Consider the following 20,066-nt stretch of genomic DNA (forward strand, 5'->3'; position numbering starts at 1 on the left):
TATTAGTAAGAATGATGACTTTTTAAAATTTATTTTATAATATTTCAATTAGCATTCATACTGAATTTAAATTCAGATGCTTTGAAATGTGATAATTCAGTTTATATACTATCTTTGTCAGATATAAATACATAAATATTCATATATAAATTCAAACTAGTTAATACCATTGCATATAGACTGAAATTATTAATGTACAGTTAATGAATTAGATTGCAATTAATGTAATATAAAAAATAAATAAAATTTATACCTTTTTACTATTATTAACAATCAATGATGAACATAAGTACTAAACCTCTCGGCTGATTTTATCTCATTCAGAAAGCTACAAAAACAAAAGTTTATAATTTTATTACATTAGACGAAAAATTATCTTTTGTTAGCAAAATAAAAGAATTAAGTTGCAAGAAGATGGTATTTTCTGATTATCCACACCCTGAAGAATATTCACAAGGCAATGTACTATGTCACCAAAATAGGCACCCAATGGTGTCAAAATATAATTATGGGGACACCCAGGTATGTGTAGCCCCCAGTCATTAAAGTTCATTTTTAATAGCACTGAGTGCAATGTTCTTGTAAGCAACTTTGTATGAAGTTTGATAGCTGATGAAAAAGGAATCTTCCATTTCTTTAGGAATATGATGTTTTGCGTAATTACAGGGAATGCAAAAATTCACCTACCATTAAGTTCTACTTCCTAAATGGTCAAATTTTATGGATCAAAATTTTTACAATCTCTGATGTTTTCTAAAGCAAGAAAAGACTGCACAGCATGTGCAATGCCATATTTGTGTATTTTTTAAACTTTTTTTTTAAGTAAAAATAAATCCTCATGCACATAAAGACAGTGTGTGCAGTACCAAATTGTGCATAATGCCAAATTCGTGCAAGTCTCTTATATTTTTTTGAAGCTAAATAAATAAATAAAATAAAAATAAATAAATAAAATAAAATAAAATAAAAACCACTACCTGGAAGGGGAGAAAAGAACAGAAAAAAGGGGAGGCAGTTCTTTATTATGCATTTTTCTTTCATTTTTAATTTTGTTAATTGTTTACTGCTTCATGTAATTTTTCTTTTATTTTGAAAAATGGCTGTTGTTTTTCACATTTTAGTTTACAAAATTAATAAGCAACAGTTGGTGACTTTTGGGGATGAGGGTGCATATAATCATATGGAAAGTACTATAAAGACTATAATTATGCATTGAAGTTTTCATATTTTTAAATTCCAGTTGTATAAATGAGTAACATCAATAAAGAACTGATGCATTATTGCTAAAATAAACTAATATATTTTACAGTGTTCAAATACACTGTGTATAAACTGTACAATAAATAATAACATTTCAGCTTTCGCAGACAATTCAGATTTTTACTTAATGATTAACCAAGAATACACGGAATGAGAAGACTGTAATAATTATTCTGCATAAGCTATCTGAAATTTTTTGGCTTCATATTTTCAACACCCAAAATTATATTTATAGCTTTGAACATACAATGATAAAATTTGACAACACATTTACAATGTATTTAAACTGCTGGTAGGCCTAGTTTAAATATATTTTTTTGAGGGGGGGGATTTATTTCATTATGGCAAAGCATGTGAAAGGTATCTGCAAACTAGAGGGATGCCTTCATGGTTGTTGTTGTTGCTTTTCTTCTGGTTTCTACGAAGTCGAATAAGATTTAAAAGACCATTGACTCTAAGAAAGTCGAGCACAGGGAGTAGATTGAAGTAAACATCCTCCCTAGAAAGGCCCAAGCACCTTAATATGTGCTCCACAGACACCTGATATTCTCAGCACTTGGTGCATGTGGCAAAGATTTTCCTGCCCTCCTTGAAAGAGAGGCTCATAATATGACCGCTGGCAATACGTGAGAGTGCAGTTCGGGTGCACCTATCACACTCAAGGGTTAGAGTCAAACCAAGCTTGCTGCCCAGGTACCAGAGTACAATAAAGCCTTTTCGAAAATGCAATACTGTGTGATTTTCCATCGTCTAAGTGTACTCTATCTCTCCTGAAAGTTCGTAAATGATCTGTTGAAACACTCTGTATATGTATATAATGTTTAATGTGCATAATGCCAAGGCTGTGTGCAAAGCCAAGTCTGTGCACTCCTTTGATCTTTTCAAAGCAAAAATAGGCTGCTACGTACATGGGAAGATAAACAATAATGTATATAATATAAATTTTTGTAGTTTGATAGCTCAGTAATAATAGCTTTATAAAAAAATTTAAAATGCTTTTATGTTTGAGCCTGTGATAAAATGGCAAGAAAACTAAATGATTAAAACAACAACCAATTTTAATAGCACCATCTAATAACATAAATAAATAAATACTACATGACTATTGAAGCTTGCCATGCATAAATTATACAGAGAAAAATAAGAATGACAAAAATTGAGGAAGAAGCAGTTTAAAAATATTACCTGGTAAAATTATGAATAGTTGAACCACCTAAAAGGACTCTGATCCCAAGAGATTGCCTATTTATTTGATGAACAGTAAGAGATTCTTCATAAGTGACACCTCCAATATAAAACACTATAATGTCTTGAGGCCTATGCAAAAGTCAAGAAATGATCAGCATTCTATCCACACATACATTTAATGTCTGGGTAAAAATATAAAAATACAGGTTCGGTTGTAAAATACAGGGTGATCATAATCAAGACTAGTCCATTCAGAATACTAAGCAAACATAATCAGTAGTTTGCATCCAAATTTTGAACAAAAGATTGATACTAAAATTTGTACATACACTATTCAAAGAATGCAGAAAAAGTTTCTATAGAATGAAAAAAATGACCCAAAAAAGTGGTTGCTACGGTATGTATTTTGGTAAATATTAATTAATTGAATAAATAAAACAAATGACATAAAAGATCTTAAATATCTATTATAATATTTACAAGAATTATGAATGAAATAACAGAAAAAACGCTTTTGAAGCATTAAAAGCAATCATTATCTCTTTTTTCATAAGCCCATTAATTTAAGCACCATACATGATTTTTGCAATCTGCGACCAATTATATCCACATAGGATGATTTACAGAATCTACTCAATGTGTCCACATTTTGAATTTGCATAAGCTATTGAATAATTCATTTAATAGCTGACCATAAATGATTCTCTATAATGCTTCGCACAATGCAGCATGGCCCTTCAGTTTCACTAAGTCACAATCCTTTCACAAAAAAATAGCATTCTTCCTGTGGTCCTTAGCAGAAATAACAGGGATGGCAATCTCATGAATGCAGTAGCCATGAAATAGGAAAGGAATGATTTACATGCTTATTGGTAAAATCTATTTGCTACAACATAAATTAGAGAAATTTCTTAAATTAGAGAAACTTACTTTCAACAGTAAAATATACTTTTCATATAAAAAAATTTATGTTAGTAAAGCAAAATCTGCTAAAATGATAGCCATTATCATTGATCAGAATGCAGTAATCCTCTTTTGTACTCAAATCATAAATTACTTTTCCACTTGTTCTGTAGATCACTTTCTGTTTCATTTGTATCCAGTAGTGGTAATGGTATGTTTTTCATACATTTCATTTATTTTATACCTTCTCCTACCAAAATACTCTCAGCGTTATACTATACAAAATACTCTAGAACTGCGGTCACCAACCTTTAGAACTTCATGGACCACTAAATATATAATTTCTTATTTGGCAGACCACTAATATGTATTTAGAAAAAAAGGTGAATACATTTATATAAGAATAATCAGAAACTGTTTAATTTATTAATGTGAAATGCAGTCATTAAAGGTAACAAAGTTATAGAGCAATTATTTAAAAAATGAAAAATTTAAATTTAGTTTTATTTAAGTATCACACATTTTTAGTGTGATATTTGTTCCTGTTTGTTTGAAATCAGTTTGTGGATTTTTTGGTTCTAGTGATATCACTGCAAGAAGAAGAGCCACGTTTATTTCAAACCAAGATCTGCACCTAACATATAACATAACATTAGTGGCACTTCCTTCTTATGAAAAGAAGGAAAAGAGCTTAGGCAATGTTGCCCATTGCTCTTTCGCCATTATTTGATCATTTAAATCAAAGGTTTTAAATGGTAACTCCTGTGAAAGATAAATAATAAATAAATAGATAAGATCTCAAACTGACACCAAATATATAGTATCAGCAAAAGATCCCATCTCTAAATTCAGGGTGTCGGTTAAATCAAGAAAACTTCCCAATTGGATGAAGAGCCGATTCAATCCCTCCCAAACCACCAAACGCAAACTCTTGACCAAACAAAAGTGCGATGGCGAGTCAAAAAAAAAAAAAAATAAATAAATAAATAAAAAATAAAATAAAATAAAAATAATAATTAATAAATAAATAAGTAAAAATAAATTAATTAATTAATTAAATAAGGAGAGCAGAGGTGTTTTCTGAAGCCAAATGGCCAGGTGGTGTATAAAGATTTGATAGCTATTTCCAAATTATATTCCAAAACACAGCTATGAGAGAGAAATCCCTGCATAGTTTCTTTTACACAAAACAAACAAAAAAAAAAAAAAAAAAAAAAAAAAAAACCCACCTCACAGGGCATCTCAATGCTTGTTTCTTGTAGTTTCAAATTCACCTTACCTGTAGGTGTTTAGTATACATCAGAAACCCTATTATGCCACAGAGCCCTTTGTATAGAAGGGCTTGATCAAAGCTAATACTATAGGGAAACCCAAAGAATTTGTTTCTAGGCATAGAAAACACCGGACATCGTCCCAGAAAGTGAAAAGGTGTTTCCTCTTCTTCGCCACAAGCTGGGCAGAGAGGAGATTCAACAAGACCACATTTGTGAAGATGCTTGGCCAGATAAGCATGTCCGGTAACAATTTGAATTACCTGGTGTAAGTTAGTTCTACTGAGGTGTATCAGTTTACCTGATAAGTGTACTGTGCACCAATTTAGAATGAGCACAGTCTGGTAGTTTAGACCATATATCATCATGTTTGTTCTTTATCCAGCTTCTTACTTCTTTTTTAACAGTTTGATATGAAACTGGGTAAATGGTTCTGGGCCAGACATGGGTAGTTGTGAAGCATCTTTAGCTACTTTATCAGCTAGTTCATTTCCAACAAAATCACAATGACCTGGAACCAGTTCTGTAACTTGACACGATTAGCCAGGGCAAGGATGGCTGATTGGCTGTCAGAGAGAATATATATATTCTTATCAACTGTATTTTTAGCTAAGAGCTCCCTGGCAACCATATTGATTGCCAGAACCTCGGCTTGGAAAACAGTTGTTAGTTTACCAAGGTATAGATGAAATCTAATGAAATCTTCTCCAGATCCCTTGGTTCTTATAATAGCTCCAGCTCTAGCAAAGTTGAATTTTGATCCATCTGTGTAACATTCAATTGACCCTGTTCAAATTAGGTCAATTAGAGATTCTATCTCATTCCTTTTTGGTATATAAGTTGAGAATAGTTTATCTGGAACTATTGTTTTAGTAATTGCATCTTTGGGCATATATATTATAGGGATCTCATTGCCCAAGTCCAAGCATATGTCAATATGGCTTTTCAGGTGGCTAAAATGCCTTTTTGGACAAATATGTTGTCGAAAATCGAATTAAAATTTTGATTCTGTTTCCACTCAGTGATGGGTATTAATTTTTTATAGAGAGACAAAATAAGGTCTTGATAAAGATGACATGAATTTAGTTTTTAAATTGTCTTGCAAAACAGATCAATCTGGCTTTCTTTTTCCTTCATGCTTAATTTGCTACCTTCAGTGCTGACAATGGATCCATTATCCATATACAGTCAAAAGTCTTTAATTCGGACTCATCAGTACTTCGGCAATTTCGGATTATAGATCATCAGTTTAAATCTGGTAAGATGGCATGCAGAAATTATAAAATTAAAAATATGAAACCATAATTTATGAAATAAAGAGCAATTATGATCTAAATGGTATCAAAATTTACAAAAGAAAGCTTAATATTTATTTGTTTACTTTATTAAACATTTCTTTCAACACACGCATGCGTAAAGCATACATTACGCATAGTCAAAATTGGAAAATTGCAACCAGAAAACTATTTGATGTGTCCTTGTGATACTGATAATGATGAGTAATTTGATTTAAATCATATCAAAGACGGAATACGTCGAGATGAAATACTACATTTAGTAAGGAATTATAAGCTGAATAAAATAAAAACATCTGCTCTGAAGATAAGGATAGTGCTGACAGATCAACTTCCAGTTCATTGCACGCCGCGACATTTCCCCCCGCAGAGCAGCGTGCAATTGATGAACAGATTTCGGAATGGTTAGAGAAACAAAGGATATGCCTTTATCCATTTTTTGCAGCAATTCCACTCTTTGTTTGATGGACATCAAAACACACTTTCGCTTTATATATCCTTTGGCAGCTCCAGCATCGGAAATTCTATTTGACATAATCGATAGTTCAAGCTTACTTTTATAAAAATGCTCTAACAGTCTGCAAAAAATAATAAGCTGGATCCAATTTGAAGATTAAGGAACAATGCAATCTGCAACTAAAATAGGTAGTTAGATAATTTTAGCTTAGCTTATACCATCCGTTATACATTAAACGCGCTTGCGTAAACATATTATGCGCATGCGCACACGCATATGCACATATGTAAAAGTATTAAGCGCATGCGCAAACGCCTATGCACATGTGCGAACACGTTACGCGTTGACGCATGCGCAGAAAGTTTGTAGCTTTGAGATCCGAATTATAGATCATTCTGGATTATGGGTGTCCGGATTAACGACTTTTGACTGTATTTCCATACCTAGGATATTCTTGCTTTAGGTAATAAAACCAAAATATTCTGCCAGTGATTGTAAGTGCTGTGAATAATGGATACCACTTGCTGGTTGAGATTCTTCTCCCTCATACTTTCATTAAAATTTACAAACATTTGTTGATTTCCTTCTACAGTGTTTACCAGAGTGATATTGTTTTTTAAAAGCATCTATTTTACTCGTACTATAAACACGTGCTTAAGCTGTCCTTGCATATGTTTAGTTTTAATAACAGAGGGAAAAACATCTGCCAGGTATGCAAGCTTGGCTGTCCACTCATCGTTGGACAAGAGTTCTTGAAATTCCAGATTATTTTGCTGGTGAAAAGTAATTTGATTTCTTCATGCAGGATAACGATCGAGTCAGTATTTGCCCTTAGAAAGCCGTCTTACCTCAGTGGAAGAAAAAGCAGGTAAGAATAGTGGAAACCCATTTCTCCACAAAATGTTTCAAATAGTCAAGAATTAATCGTTTGGTATCGAATTTCATTTATGATATTAATAACATCTGATAATACTTGGTGCAGTGCTGGGGACATTTTTTTCACCACAAGATGCTCACTACGTGTAATGCAGTGTGTAGAAAGTTTGGGTGACTTACACTTTTCACCTTTGCAACAACTCTTGAGCAATGTCCAGGCATGTTCTGTCATTTCTTCAATGCTGGGTTTAACTCTTTGAGGAGAGGAAAAGGCAATTAACTTTTTCAGCAAAACTTTTGTTTTATTTAATAAAACCAGGTGTTACAATGAAATTATATGCAACAATTACACATATTTTGTCAAAGATGCATGAGAAAAATGACCACTTCTGGTGGTTAGTGTCAGTGACCACCGCCCACAGAACACATCCCTACAAATCAGTCTGTATGGTACTCATGGAAACAGTTTTTCTTTTTCAAGCAGAGTGCAACTTGCAGAGCGAATGTGCTGAATTCCTATATTGTTCTTACAGGCTTTTTTTTTTCTTTTGTTTTGGTGCTGCAGAGTGCATATTGTCGTAATGTTGTCTTCGATGGCTGATGCTTATTTTTTTGATAACGAATTGCTGCATCAACTACTGGCTTATGTTTCTTGATTGCTATCTAGAGAGCTACAAGGGAACTTCAGAAATGGTCAGTCTTGAAAACCACTCAGATGCGTGAGTAAGACGTTCAATAGAAAAAGTGGTTATTGTAGGTAATCACCTCCCTTCAAAGAGTTAAGAGTGTTAGCAGACTTATTACTTTCAGTTTAAGATTTACTTTCAGTTTCTGTACAGCTTTTTTTCTCCGAAACCCCTTCATAAGCTTGCAATACAAAAGACTTAAATAATTCCTCTCTGTATATGGCCTTTTTGTTTTTCACTATTTGAAGTCCTATCAGATAAAAAGCCTTTGATAAGAACCTAAACGACCATATTTTTAAAGTACCTATATATTTTTGCATATTTTCACACATTTTTTGAAAATATTCGAGTACTTTCTTAGCTAAATCTGGGTGTTTGATTTTAAGTGTTTTTCGAGTTAGAAGGTTTCATGGCACCATTAGATAAACTCTAACAGGTAATACAAAAAGGCTGTGGATTAAGCTGACTACCGGGTTCTGAAATAAATCCAAATTTAAAGTAGTCTGAATCATATTTTCTTGTTATTTGTTTTTTTTTTTTTTTTTTTTTTTTTTTTTTTGTACCTACAATTTGAACTTTCTTTCTAATGCTGTCTGACTGTGACGAGGAATGTGGATGCTTTGATTCATTGATCACCTCTCAGTAAGTGAAGTAACTCCAATTTCACTAGTTATTTTATCTTTAGTTTTACTAAAGAAAGGCAAAATATTCGCTTGCTTTTCCTCACTCATTATGCGTCTATTATCTATTTTATTTCAATATGAAAAAAATATTAAAGAAAATTATTAATCAGTGATAAATGTCTGTAAAAGGTACATAAATTATGTCTTAATTTTTCTGCGGACCACCAAAAATTTTCCATGGATCACCAGTTGGCGACCGTGGCTCTAGAGGACACTTTTTTAACAATCCTCGTCTCCTGCAGAATCCATTTCTAGATCTTATGTCTGTCTAAATGGAGCATCTGCCTAAATTTTAGTGTCAATCCCCTTACAGCCACAGAGTGCTCAGAATAGGCCAACTTAAATTATGAATGCCCAGTGCACATAGATCTCAATTATATCATTACAGGATGGTTAACTTTTTAATTTGAATTTTGGTTCAAAGACTTCCATTAATTATTTCTACTGCAAATTAGGCTAGCTTCTTATTTAGTTTTATTGACAGGGCCGGATTTATGTAAGCTACACAAGCTATAGCTTAGCCCCCCCCAAATTAAAATATAGTATAAATAGTATTAAATTTAAAAACATTTAAATTTAAATTTTAACAAACACATATAAAAGTAAAAAAGCAAATTTAAAGCAAAAAAAAAAAGTGCAAACATATAAAAGATTTAATTCATGAACTAATCTACAATATTATTTAAATTCAGAAGCATAAGCAAATCAAGTGCAAAACCAAACCATGAAAATAAATTCACTAATTTAGCAAATTAAAATTAATCTAATTTTTTTTTAAATGCATAAGTGAATGACTGTTGAGCAGGCAGGAGACAGACTTATCAAGGGGAAGTTGCCTCCAAACCTAACTCTCCAATAATTCAATTTGTGTTTTGTCATTCATGCAGACAAGGGTAAAAGTCAAAACCAAAAGTAAAAAGTGAAGAATGTCCAAAAAGAAATACCAATAAAGTGGTACCCTTAGAAATTAGCATTTAAGAATTAAGAGTTCCAAAAGGAAAATACAAATGAAGTAAAGTCAAGTATTAAATTAAACCTTTTTTAAAAAAATTAAATTTTTAAATAGTATTAAAATATACTCATAAAGGGCCCCATATCTCAAACAGCTTAGGGCCTTATCAAGTCTAAATCTGGCTCTGTTTACTGAGTTTTGTTTTTGTATCAGTTTTGATGAATGAACTTCCTGTTAGACTGTTAACCCCATATTGGATTTAATTACTATTTATTGATTATTATATATATATATTCACACAAACACACGACATTTTCGTTTGGATTGAAAAACATATATCGGCTAATTTTCTGAATAAATGAATAAAATTACTGAACTGATTACAAAACTTAAATTTTGCTTCACATTCAATGAATATTAATTATTAGCATTTGAAATGCAAAACATAGTTCCCAATGCTAAAAATTATGATTTTTAAATCTATTTGACGATGCTCATACAGTTAAATTGGAAACTTAACAAATAGCCACATGAAAAGAAAACATAAGAACTGCAGCTGAAAACATAATAATATGCAACTATATCTTATGAATTTTTTCAAAGTTTCTCTCCCAGAATAATCAAGTTTAAAATTTTCTTTTTTCCTTTTTTACTCACATATTCCTAAAGCTTTTTAACTTAAAACTCTGAAAATTTTTTAAGTATTCATATAAATGTTCTCAAGACCCTTAAATTTTAATAAGGATTTGTCCACATAGTGTTTGTTTTCATCTTATTAACTGATTTGTTTATGGATTTTGGATGCATGGGAAAACCATCCAAGATCCACAGTGAAGCATAGAATCCATAGCAAAAATAATGAAGAACTTTAAGAAAATAGCGATATCTAATAAATACTCTTGATGGTTATGAAAATCATTTCATGGGAAGAGAGAGTGAATGTGATGAAGATGATGACAACTGTGACAATGACGATGACATGGTATAGATGATGGCAAAGCGTAGCAGGCAAAACAAACAGCAGTTCAAGCAACATTAAAGAATTTGAGGCCTAAGGAGCAATAGTGGATAACAATATGAGCAGGTGAGATTCAAGGTATAGGGAAGTAGAAATGACAACATCTTATTAGATATTGTAAATTAAAATTACTATGTATTCTTACAGAATTCAGGCTTCTTTAAAATAAATATTATAATCATTAATGTATTATCAGTAATTCATCCATGACAAGTGAAATCAAACATTATGTGATGAATCGGTAATTCACATAACAAGTGAAATGTACACTTGTTATGTTCTTACTGTAACAGTGTCGTTCAAAATTTAATTATTAACATTATTTATGCCTCTCAATTTTCATATGACAAAAAAGGGGAGATGCAGTATACTTAAATGAGGTTAAATGAGGTATACTTAAACTAAAACTAATATTGAGTATATAATTTAACTATAATTAAAGCAAAGGTATTCAGCAGTTGATGCAATTAGTGGAAGAATATAATCAGACTAAAATTATTTGAAGGGTTGAAAGTAACTTTTGGCAGCTTAAACACTTCAAAACTAAATTCAAACTAATTGTACCAAAAATTTTACTAATATTCAGTACCTTAATTTTAATATTATAAAACATTACTAAAATTGCATCTTAAAAACTTAGGATAATAATACCAGAAGGAAAAAAAATAGCCATCTCCTTAATAATTTAATTAAGGTGAAACATCTTACATTATTATGAAAAGGACATCTTTATACAAAGACATCTGCATATCAATGATGATTTTCATAAAATTTTATCATTACGTTTTGTACTTTACCTTTCTCTTAACTGAGTACCACTCAGATATGGGTATGATGATTCCTTTAATTTACCTTTCACAATATCATCCAGTATTTCTTTCAATAAGGGTGTGTGCTGAGTATATATATTTTCGACGCCCTGTAAATTGACAGACATTTTGTGCTTTTAAGATATGAGATATTAATATACATTTTATAATTTATTAAACTAAAATAAAGTGATTAATTAACAAAAATTCTTAAAGAAAATTATGGAAATATAATAAGCTAAAATGAAATCAAAGATATTTTTAACATCAGTAATGACATGAATGTTTCAAATAGCATTCTTTTCTAAAAGACCAAGAAAAAATTTTTCATTATTCAACGAATCAGTTAACAGATGAAATTTAGGAAAAATTCAGCTAAGTGACCTTCATGCTCTATAAAAAATCACAAGTTTGTTGGTAAAACAGTAAGTTATGAAAAATATTTAAAATTCAAAACCTTCAATCCTTTAATAACTCTTTTGGTAAAAGTTTTCACATTTTCAGTTGTAAACAAATCATTGCGTCCTCCTTTGCTGCCACTAAATTCCAAAACTGCTCGAACCATCTAGAGAAATTGAATCAAACATCAATGAAAAATGTATGATACTACTTATTATTTGAGCAAAAGAAATAATGATAAAAAAAATCAACATCTATAACAAAAAATTGCAGTTTCTCTAACTAATATCTGTGATAATTAAGATCAGCTATATAATCAATGCTACTTTTTGTCAGGTAAGCTATGTTTGTTTGTTTGAAGGAAAAGACATAAATATGAAAGCTAAATTAATCAACCATTGATTTAAAGCAATATTTAAATTTCAGTATCTCAAAAATAATAAATTCTGCTTTTATTCAAAATTTTATATAATAAAAATCATGAAACATAATTTGAAAATGTTATTTAAAGATAATCAGTTAATTAAACATAATGATATAAATCTTCAGCATATATCTTCACTACCAACCACGTATATGCACATCACTTTTCCATATTTAAAGTTTTTTAAAATATGGAAAATGAAACACACTCAGATAATTTATTTACTTCTTTAATAGCTTCTTTAATCTGTTTTAACAGATTTCTATATAAGACTTTTACAATCACCTGAAAATAAAAAACTTTTGTGTTAAGCTCTGTTACACTTTTAATGTTAGTTTAATTGAAAATATTTCAAATCATACTAAATTAATTTAGTTTTTACTACAGCTTTAGGAGTTTCAGACAAATCATATTTCTCTGAAGGATGAGTTTAATAATAGTAGCAATAATCGCAATAATAATAATATGAAAAAAATTCCATTTGATATTGAAGAAAACAAAACATCTCAAAGACTGGCAAATATTCAAGCTATAAACGTGAATACTAAATAACACACATTTTTGAAACAGCAGCTAAACAATTCCCCATAACAAATTATACTTTAAAACAGGGGATGTCCAACTGACAGCCCCTGAAACAATTTTATGTGTCCTGTAAAGACATTTCAATTACATATTTGTTGCAAATACAGTGCTACAAATATTTTAAGATTTTAGTTATATGATGTTTGAGTTCATATTATTTTCATATCCATTACAAATGAATATGCCAAAAAATCTATAAATGTTATTAATTAATTTACAGTGTGGTATAAATCTTATTCAAAGATTTCAAAATACAGATTTAATTAATTTTTATTCGTATTTGTCAAAATAATTAATAAGCTCTAACAATAATCACTTTGTTTGGGGACACATTTATATAACAAGAGCCTTTTTATTATTTTTTTTAATTGATAAGAAATGGCATTTCAATCCACGATGAAGATGATTTCTCTCCAAAGCTAGAAACTTTATCAGAATCTAAACAAGTGTTGAGTTGTAGTAAGAAATACAGAGTTTTTAATTATTTGTATACAAACATATATAAATATATATATATAAATTTATTTACTAAATAATATTGATTACATTATCTCCTAAGTTTAATTATAGTAGTATTATCTTAAAAGAGTGAATCCATACTTAGTAAGTTCTTAGTAGAATAACTTGTTTTCACATTAAATGAATTTAAGATCATACAACATATACATGTACCTGAGAAAAATTTAATAAATAAATAAAAGAAATTAAGTCGTCATTATTTGCTCTCAAGTTTCGTCTCACTTGTACATGTTTCTCTGGAAACTTAAAAATTGTCCATAATTTGTTTATTTTTAAATTAAAATAAATTACTTAATAATTAATGAAATGTGTTAGAATAATTTGACAGAAATGTCAGTCTAAGAATTTAATACTTAGATCTCAGTATGTTTGAATTACAAAGTGCAACCAATAAAATAATATCTCTTGTAAGTATCACACTTTAGATTTCAAATAAAAAATAAATAGAAATTGAGTGTTTTTTTTCCTTTATGATAATATTATAATTGTTTTTATGTCAATTTTTTCCTAAATATTTAGTAAGCAAAATTTAAAATTTGTTTAAAATATTTTTGATTTTGATTTTTTTTTTTTCATTTTGTGAAAAGAAAAAGATTTTTTTTAAAGTAAAATATGGCTCTTCAGTTGCATCTGGATCATGTATATGGCTCCCATGCAATTTGTGTTGATACCATGGTAAATTATATGAAGCATCAACCTTGTGTTTTGGTATGCATTTTATTCAAGACTCTCTCAAATTCGAGGGGAAAAAGGTACAGGTCCCTCTTCATCAGGAGCAAAGAAATCTGCAATGAAGGGAAAGCCAGCAGGAATAGTAAAGAAAACTGAAAAATTAAGTTAATAAAATTTTTAAAGCATTAGGAATGACTGGACTGTAATTAAAGTCATTAACTGAGCAAGATAAATCTTTGTGAATGTGAAGAATTTCAACAAAATCCAATTTATCAATGGAAAAAGCTTTTTGGATAGCTAAAATCAAAATTGTGATTTAATTTCTAATAATGATTAGCTACAGGAAACTTGTTAATTTTGCCTTTTCAGAGATAAGATTCATGTTCCTTGATGCAAAATTTTAAGGCTCTTTTATTTTGCCCAATATAGCTCAAATCACACTGACAAGAAATGCTACAAGTTTTCCAAAATTAAAGTCAGAAATGCAATCTTTAAGAATCGAACCATGGATTTTATTGATAGGTGAGAAAATGACCTGAAAATTGAACTTTATGAGAATCTGCACAATAGTGCAACTGACAGAAAGATACAATGAAAGCATGATAAATTTATTAATGTTATTTCTACCAGTTGGATGTCTTCTTTGATGGCAAGATGAGAATTTTTTAAGATTTCTTCCCATTTTTCAATGACATCAGGAGAAAATTCTTGGTCAATGGTAACTGATCTCAAATAACTGAGTTTATTAGCAAACAAAGATTCTGAGAAACCAAAATTTGAAAATGCAAAATGCATAATAGTAAAAAGAAATCATTTTTTGCTTAAGCGGGTGACATGACAATATTGGAAGGTAAACAATTTCTTTTACAAAATTACTATTAATTTACTTTATTCTGCACTAGAATAACTAATATGCTAATTCACATAAACACAAACTTCATAAATGCATTTTTAATCACTTAATCATGTCAACTTAAGATCAGCCAAGAGGAAAAGGAAATAAAAGACAAATGGTGACAGATGAAAATGCTGAAAAGTTGTATGTAGGAAGACTGTATTAATAGATTTTAATATTATATAATACATTTACTTTCTTTAGGATAAATGAAAAATAAATAAATGGGTGACAGAAGAAGCAGTAAAATTTTATATTTTACACAAAATTATAATAACAGAGATTTCAGTGATACATATAAAATGCAATTTTATTAGACTGATGTTTGATCAAATGCAGATAATAAAATATATCTCTGCTACTCACTCTTATCAATTTTTCAGTAGTATTTCTCTTCTTCAAAAGCTCAATTAGACCTGAAATATCATTATTACTATTTTTTTCATAATGTAGAGAATACAACATCACTAATCTTACAGCATCAATGTCTCTCACTTTATCATTGCTCAGCAATTTACGTATCCTCTGAAAATAAATAAAAATTTCTATATTTATGCATTTAAAGTAAAATATTTCTAATATGCACATATTATTTTACAAATTTAATATATGCTTCAGTTTGAAATGAATACTTTAGTACTGGGTTACCATAATTCTCCTATTAACTACTATTACAACACAAAATACAGATAGGCAGAAATATTTTGCAAAACATGAGGAAATTATATTTAGAAAAAACATTACTTCAAAATTACTAATGAAATGATAAAACGTTTTGAAATAAGAACTACATTTTTAAAATTTACACACCTTATTACGGAACAAAAACAAAGATAGGCATATATATGTACAATTTTTAACTTTACTTTTATTATATTGGCCTGCAAAACAACAGCAATGCTACTACAGTCAAAAGTCTTTAATCCGGACGTCCATAATTCGGAATGATCTATTATCCGGACCTCAAAGCTACAAACTTTCTGCGCATGCATTAACGCATGCACATAATACCTTTACACATGCGCATAATACCTTTATGCATGCGTGTTTAATGTATAACGAACGGTATAAGCTACGCTAAAATTATCTAATTATCTATTTCAGTTAATGTTGCAGATTGCGTTGTTTCTTAATCTTCTAATTGGATCCGGCTTATTACTTTTGCAGACTGTTAGAGCAATTTTATAAAAGTAAGCTTGAACTTTCGATTATGTCAAAAAGAATTTCCGATTCTGGAGCTACCAAAGGATCTACAAAGCGAAAGCATGTTTCGATGTCCATCAAACAAAAAGTGGAATTGCTGCAAAAAATGGATAAAGGTATATCCTTTGATTCTCTAACCATTCCGAAATATGTATATCAATTTCACGCTGCTCTGCGGGGAAAGCGGGAAATGCGTGGCACGCAAAGAACTGGAAGTTGATCTTTCAGCACTATCCTTATCTTCAGGGCAGATGTTTTTATTTTATTCAGCTTATAATTCCTTACTAAATGTAGTATTTCATCTCGATATACTCCGTCTTTGATGTGATTTAAATCAAATTCCTCGTCATTATAAATATTACGAATACACATCGAATAGTTTTCTGGTTGCAATTTTCAAATTTCAACTATACGTAATGTATGCTTTATGCATGCGCGCGTTGAAAGAAATGTTTCATAAAGTAAACAAATAAATATTAAGCTCTTTTTTGTAAATTTTGATACCCTTTACATCATAATTGCTCTTTATTTCCTAAATTACGTTTTCATATTTTTACAAGGGTTGGAACTTTAATAGTGGCAACTATTTATTTACAAGGAATACAAAAGTGATTCATGTCACCATGTTTTACAGTCCTTCAATATAGTCGCCAGCATTGTGTACAACCCGTTTCCAACGATGTGGAAGTCGCAGAATACCTGTAGCAGCGCCTGTTTTGTTGATAGTTTGAATGGACCGGTCTACTGCCGCAAGAATCTCAGGAACAGTTTGGAAGCGAGTGCCACGAAGTTGTTCCTACATCTTAGAAATTAAGTCATAGTCACAAGGGCTTAGATCTGGGGAGTATGGTGGATAGTAAAGCACTTCCCAGTCCCATCGCTTGAAGAAATCAGTCACGGCTTGCGCTGCATGCGGCCGAGCATTGTCATGCAAAATGAGAGGAGCGTTCTGCAGAAAGTGTTGCCGTTTTTTTCTCAGAGCTTGTCGGAGATTGTGCTCCAAAAATGAGCAATAATACTGCGCAATGACGGTCTGCTGTGGGGGAACAGTATGCATTAGGATGACACCATCACAATCGTACACGAGAATCACCATAACTTTCACATTGCTGGGGTTCTGACGAAATTTTGAACGTCGTGGTGACCCGTGATGACGCCATTCGTGTGATTGGCGTTTCAGTTCTAGCTGGTACGATCAGGCCCAAGTCTCATCCAGCGTAATGATATGACGTAAAAAAAGCATCTCCTTCGCGCTCATAATGCTCCAGGTGGGTTCAGGCAGCATCGTATCGTAGCCATTTCTGCATTTCCGTCAATTAATGTGGAACCCATCGTGAAGCAATTTTTCTCATGGACAGGCATTCTTTCAGAATGTGCAGCACAGTTGCATGCGCTAATCCTGTTTGTCCGGCCAGCTGACGAATCGTTTGGCGGCGATCACTGTTCATTAGTGCAGCAACAGCTTGCAAGTCTGCATTGCTGACACTCGGACGACCTGGCCGCAGCATGTCTGCCACGTTTTGGCGTCCTTCATTGAATGCTTTCACCCATCTTGCTACAGTTCTGTAATGCAATGCAGATTCCCTGCAAGCCTCTTGAAGCCCTTGATGACACTGTCGTGCTGTACGACCTCTGGCACATTCAATTTTTATCCAACATCGTTGTTCTTGTTTTGAAAACATGGTGACAACACTTACTTTAGACCGCGAGCTAATACAAGGATCCCTTCTTCGCGTCACTACGCATGCGCGTGACGTAGGCAGGACGAGTCTTTTTGCTGAGAGGTAAGGTAGGTATGTAGTTCACATGTGGTATACGCGATACTCTTTGGTTCTGTTGCGTAGCATTTTTTCAGCTGTGTTGCCACTATTAAAGTTCCAACCCTCGTAATTTTATAATTTCTGCATGCCTTCTTACCAGATTTAAACTGATGATCTATAATCCGGAAAAAATGATAATCCGGAATTGCCAAAGTCCCGACGAGTCCGGATTAAAGACTTTTGACTGTATTAGGATCTTGGAATTTTGGTTTGTCGGTTGTTTTTATGGTGGAAAATCAAAACATATTTTGGAATTCAGATGGCATAGGATTCTAAAAAAAATTGTAAGCATCATGACCCTAGAAATGATCCCAAAAGAATTTATCAACAGATGAACAATGCTTTTTCCTTTTGTTTTCAAGCTGTCACTGAAAAATGAGTTTCAGTACTGTGCATAAGAATTACATATACTTTATACATAAGCATGAGCTGTCACTGAAAAATGAGTTTCAGTTCTGTATGTAAGAATTGCACATGCTTTATACATAAGCGTGAAGAAAATTCTATACATAGATACTTCTCATCTAATGAATTTTGAATTTGCAAACGTTTATGAACAAACCTATTCTTAAAGGGAAAAATTTGTTTGGAGCTGAAAAGAGTTCATTATCTTATATTTTTGCAAAACCTAGACTCAAATTTTAAAAGGTCTACTATGCACAAAGTCATAGTGCTTAAGTCTTTTTTTATGATAATGGAAAATAAAAACATATTAATTTCTTAAGGAAGATATTTCAGGAATTATTGTTGTTGGCCTACTACGGCAACTACTTCTATCTTTCATGCAGCCTCCACATAAAAAAATGCCCCTTTTACTTGTGAATGAATCTTTACAGGGTGAGTGAGACATTGACTCCCACCCAACTGTGTAAAAAAAATTACAATCTGAAATTGCATTTTTTGCACTTATTTCATATTTTTTACTTCAAATAAGGCCAAGATGAAGAACACAGAGTCACAACAGCATTGCATGAGGGGTAAACCAATGAAATATAAAAGCTCCTTTTTCTGGTCAATCCTTTAATCTTAATATTCATATTTCGTTGTTTATTTCTAAATTAAAGCTGCTAGAAATGATAGAACTACATTCTTTCTAGCATATCTAGTGTACTCAGCTTAGGTTGACCAGTAGTATAATCAAGCCTAAATATGTATATATGGCATAACAATATCTGTGCCCTCATGTTGATGATTTTGATAATTTGTATACAAAATTGGGTAGGAAAGAGATGACAATATTGTTGCAAATTATCATAATTGGGCAGATTAAGCAATTAAAAGTGCCACATTCAGCCCATGAGCCAGCTTTTGCCCACCACTGTTCTATAAGATCATACCTTTAATGCCAAATAAATGAAGCAGATATTCGACATTTTGAAGCAAAAATGCCCAGCAATAATGAACAGAAGAGCAAAAGTCTCATACAGCAAAAAGAATACTAAACCTGTGTCTATGTGACCAAGAATTTATGACCATCTGCTGATGTGACCAAGGGGGGAAAAATCTTGAATGTGACAGAATGAAATTAATTCTATATCCAGTATACAGTTTAGATTTTCCATCATTAGATTATTACTTGTTCTAATCCATAGCTTAATTCCTTCCTCCAACAACCTGCAGAAAGTTTGGAAGTTGAGCCGAAGGAATTCAACTGAAAGGATGAGAATTGTTACCACAATAGGATTGAAGATCTGGCAGAAAGATGGCTTAATGATAATGCAACACAAAGATTTGTACTTTAAATGCTAGGTGGTTTTCATTTTAAAGTTATGCTTGAGAAATGAAATGTTTCAAAACATTAACAAAAATGGACAAAATACTTCAAAATTTTTTACTCATCAAAGAAATCCTACCGGATTCTTATTTTCAACGAACATGAGCTTAAATGACATTTCCATATTTCTTATTAATCTGCAGTTAGACAAAACAAGGCAATGGCTAATCTTTTAGAGAAATAAAGCATTCTTTGAGCAAACAGAGATTTGCCAAAACCCATAAATGTGTTATATATATTCAGAATTATCCTCACAGAAAAAACAAATTTCTTTGCTACTACTGGAAATATTCATATTCTGAATTATCACTGATTACGGATTTGTTATATGAGGCTTGGAAATAACTTTATTCTAAGTGATCAATACTGAAATAACA

The 20,066-nt window shown here is 31.3% G+C and overlaps 1 protein-coding gene across 3 annotated transcripts in view; it reads right to left on the bottom strand.

Annotated features, from left to right (window-relative positions):
• Positions 1-20,066, bottom strand: part of Vps45 (vacuolar protein sorting 45) — a 63,245-nt gene that overhangs the window by 6,870 nt on the left and 36,309 nt on the right. For all 3 annotated transcript variants that reach the window (XM_085817114.1, XM_085817113.1, XM_085817115.1), the window contains exons 10-14: positions 15,259-15,417; positions 11,856-11,963; positions 11,387-11,508; positions 2,446-2,577; positions 254-328 (exon numbers count right to left, since the gene is read on the bottom strand). In XM_085817114.1, coding sequence (XP_085673240.1) covers positions 274-328; positions 2,446-2,577; positions 11,387-11,508; positions 11,856-11,963; positions 15,259-15,417 — 576 coding nt within the window. In that variant the 3' untranslated portion in view covers positions 254-273. The remainder of the gene's footprint in view (positions 1-253; positions 329-2,445; positions 2,578-11,386; positions 11,509-11,855; positions 11,964-15,258; positions 15,418-20,066) is intronic.

This window comes from Stegodyphus dumicola, chromosome 5 (genome assembly GCF_044657685.1).
Source record: "Stegodyphus dumicola isolate Sdum_Otavi_A_Nest chromosome 5, ASM4465768v1".
Taxonomy (NCBI): Eukaryota; Metazoa; Arthropoda; class Arachnida; order Araneae; family Eresidae; genus Stegodyphus; species Stegodyphus dumicola.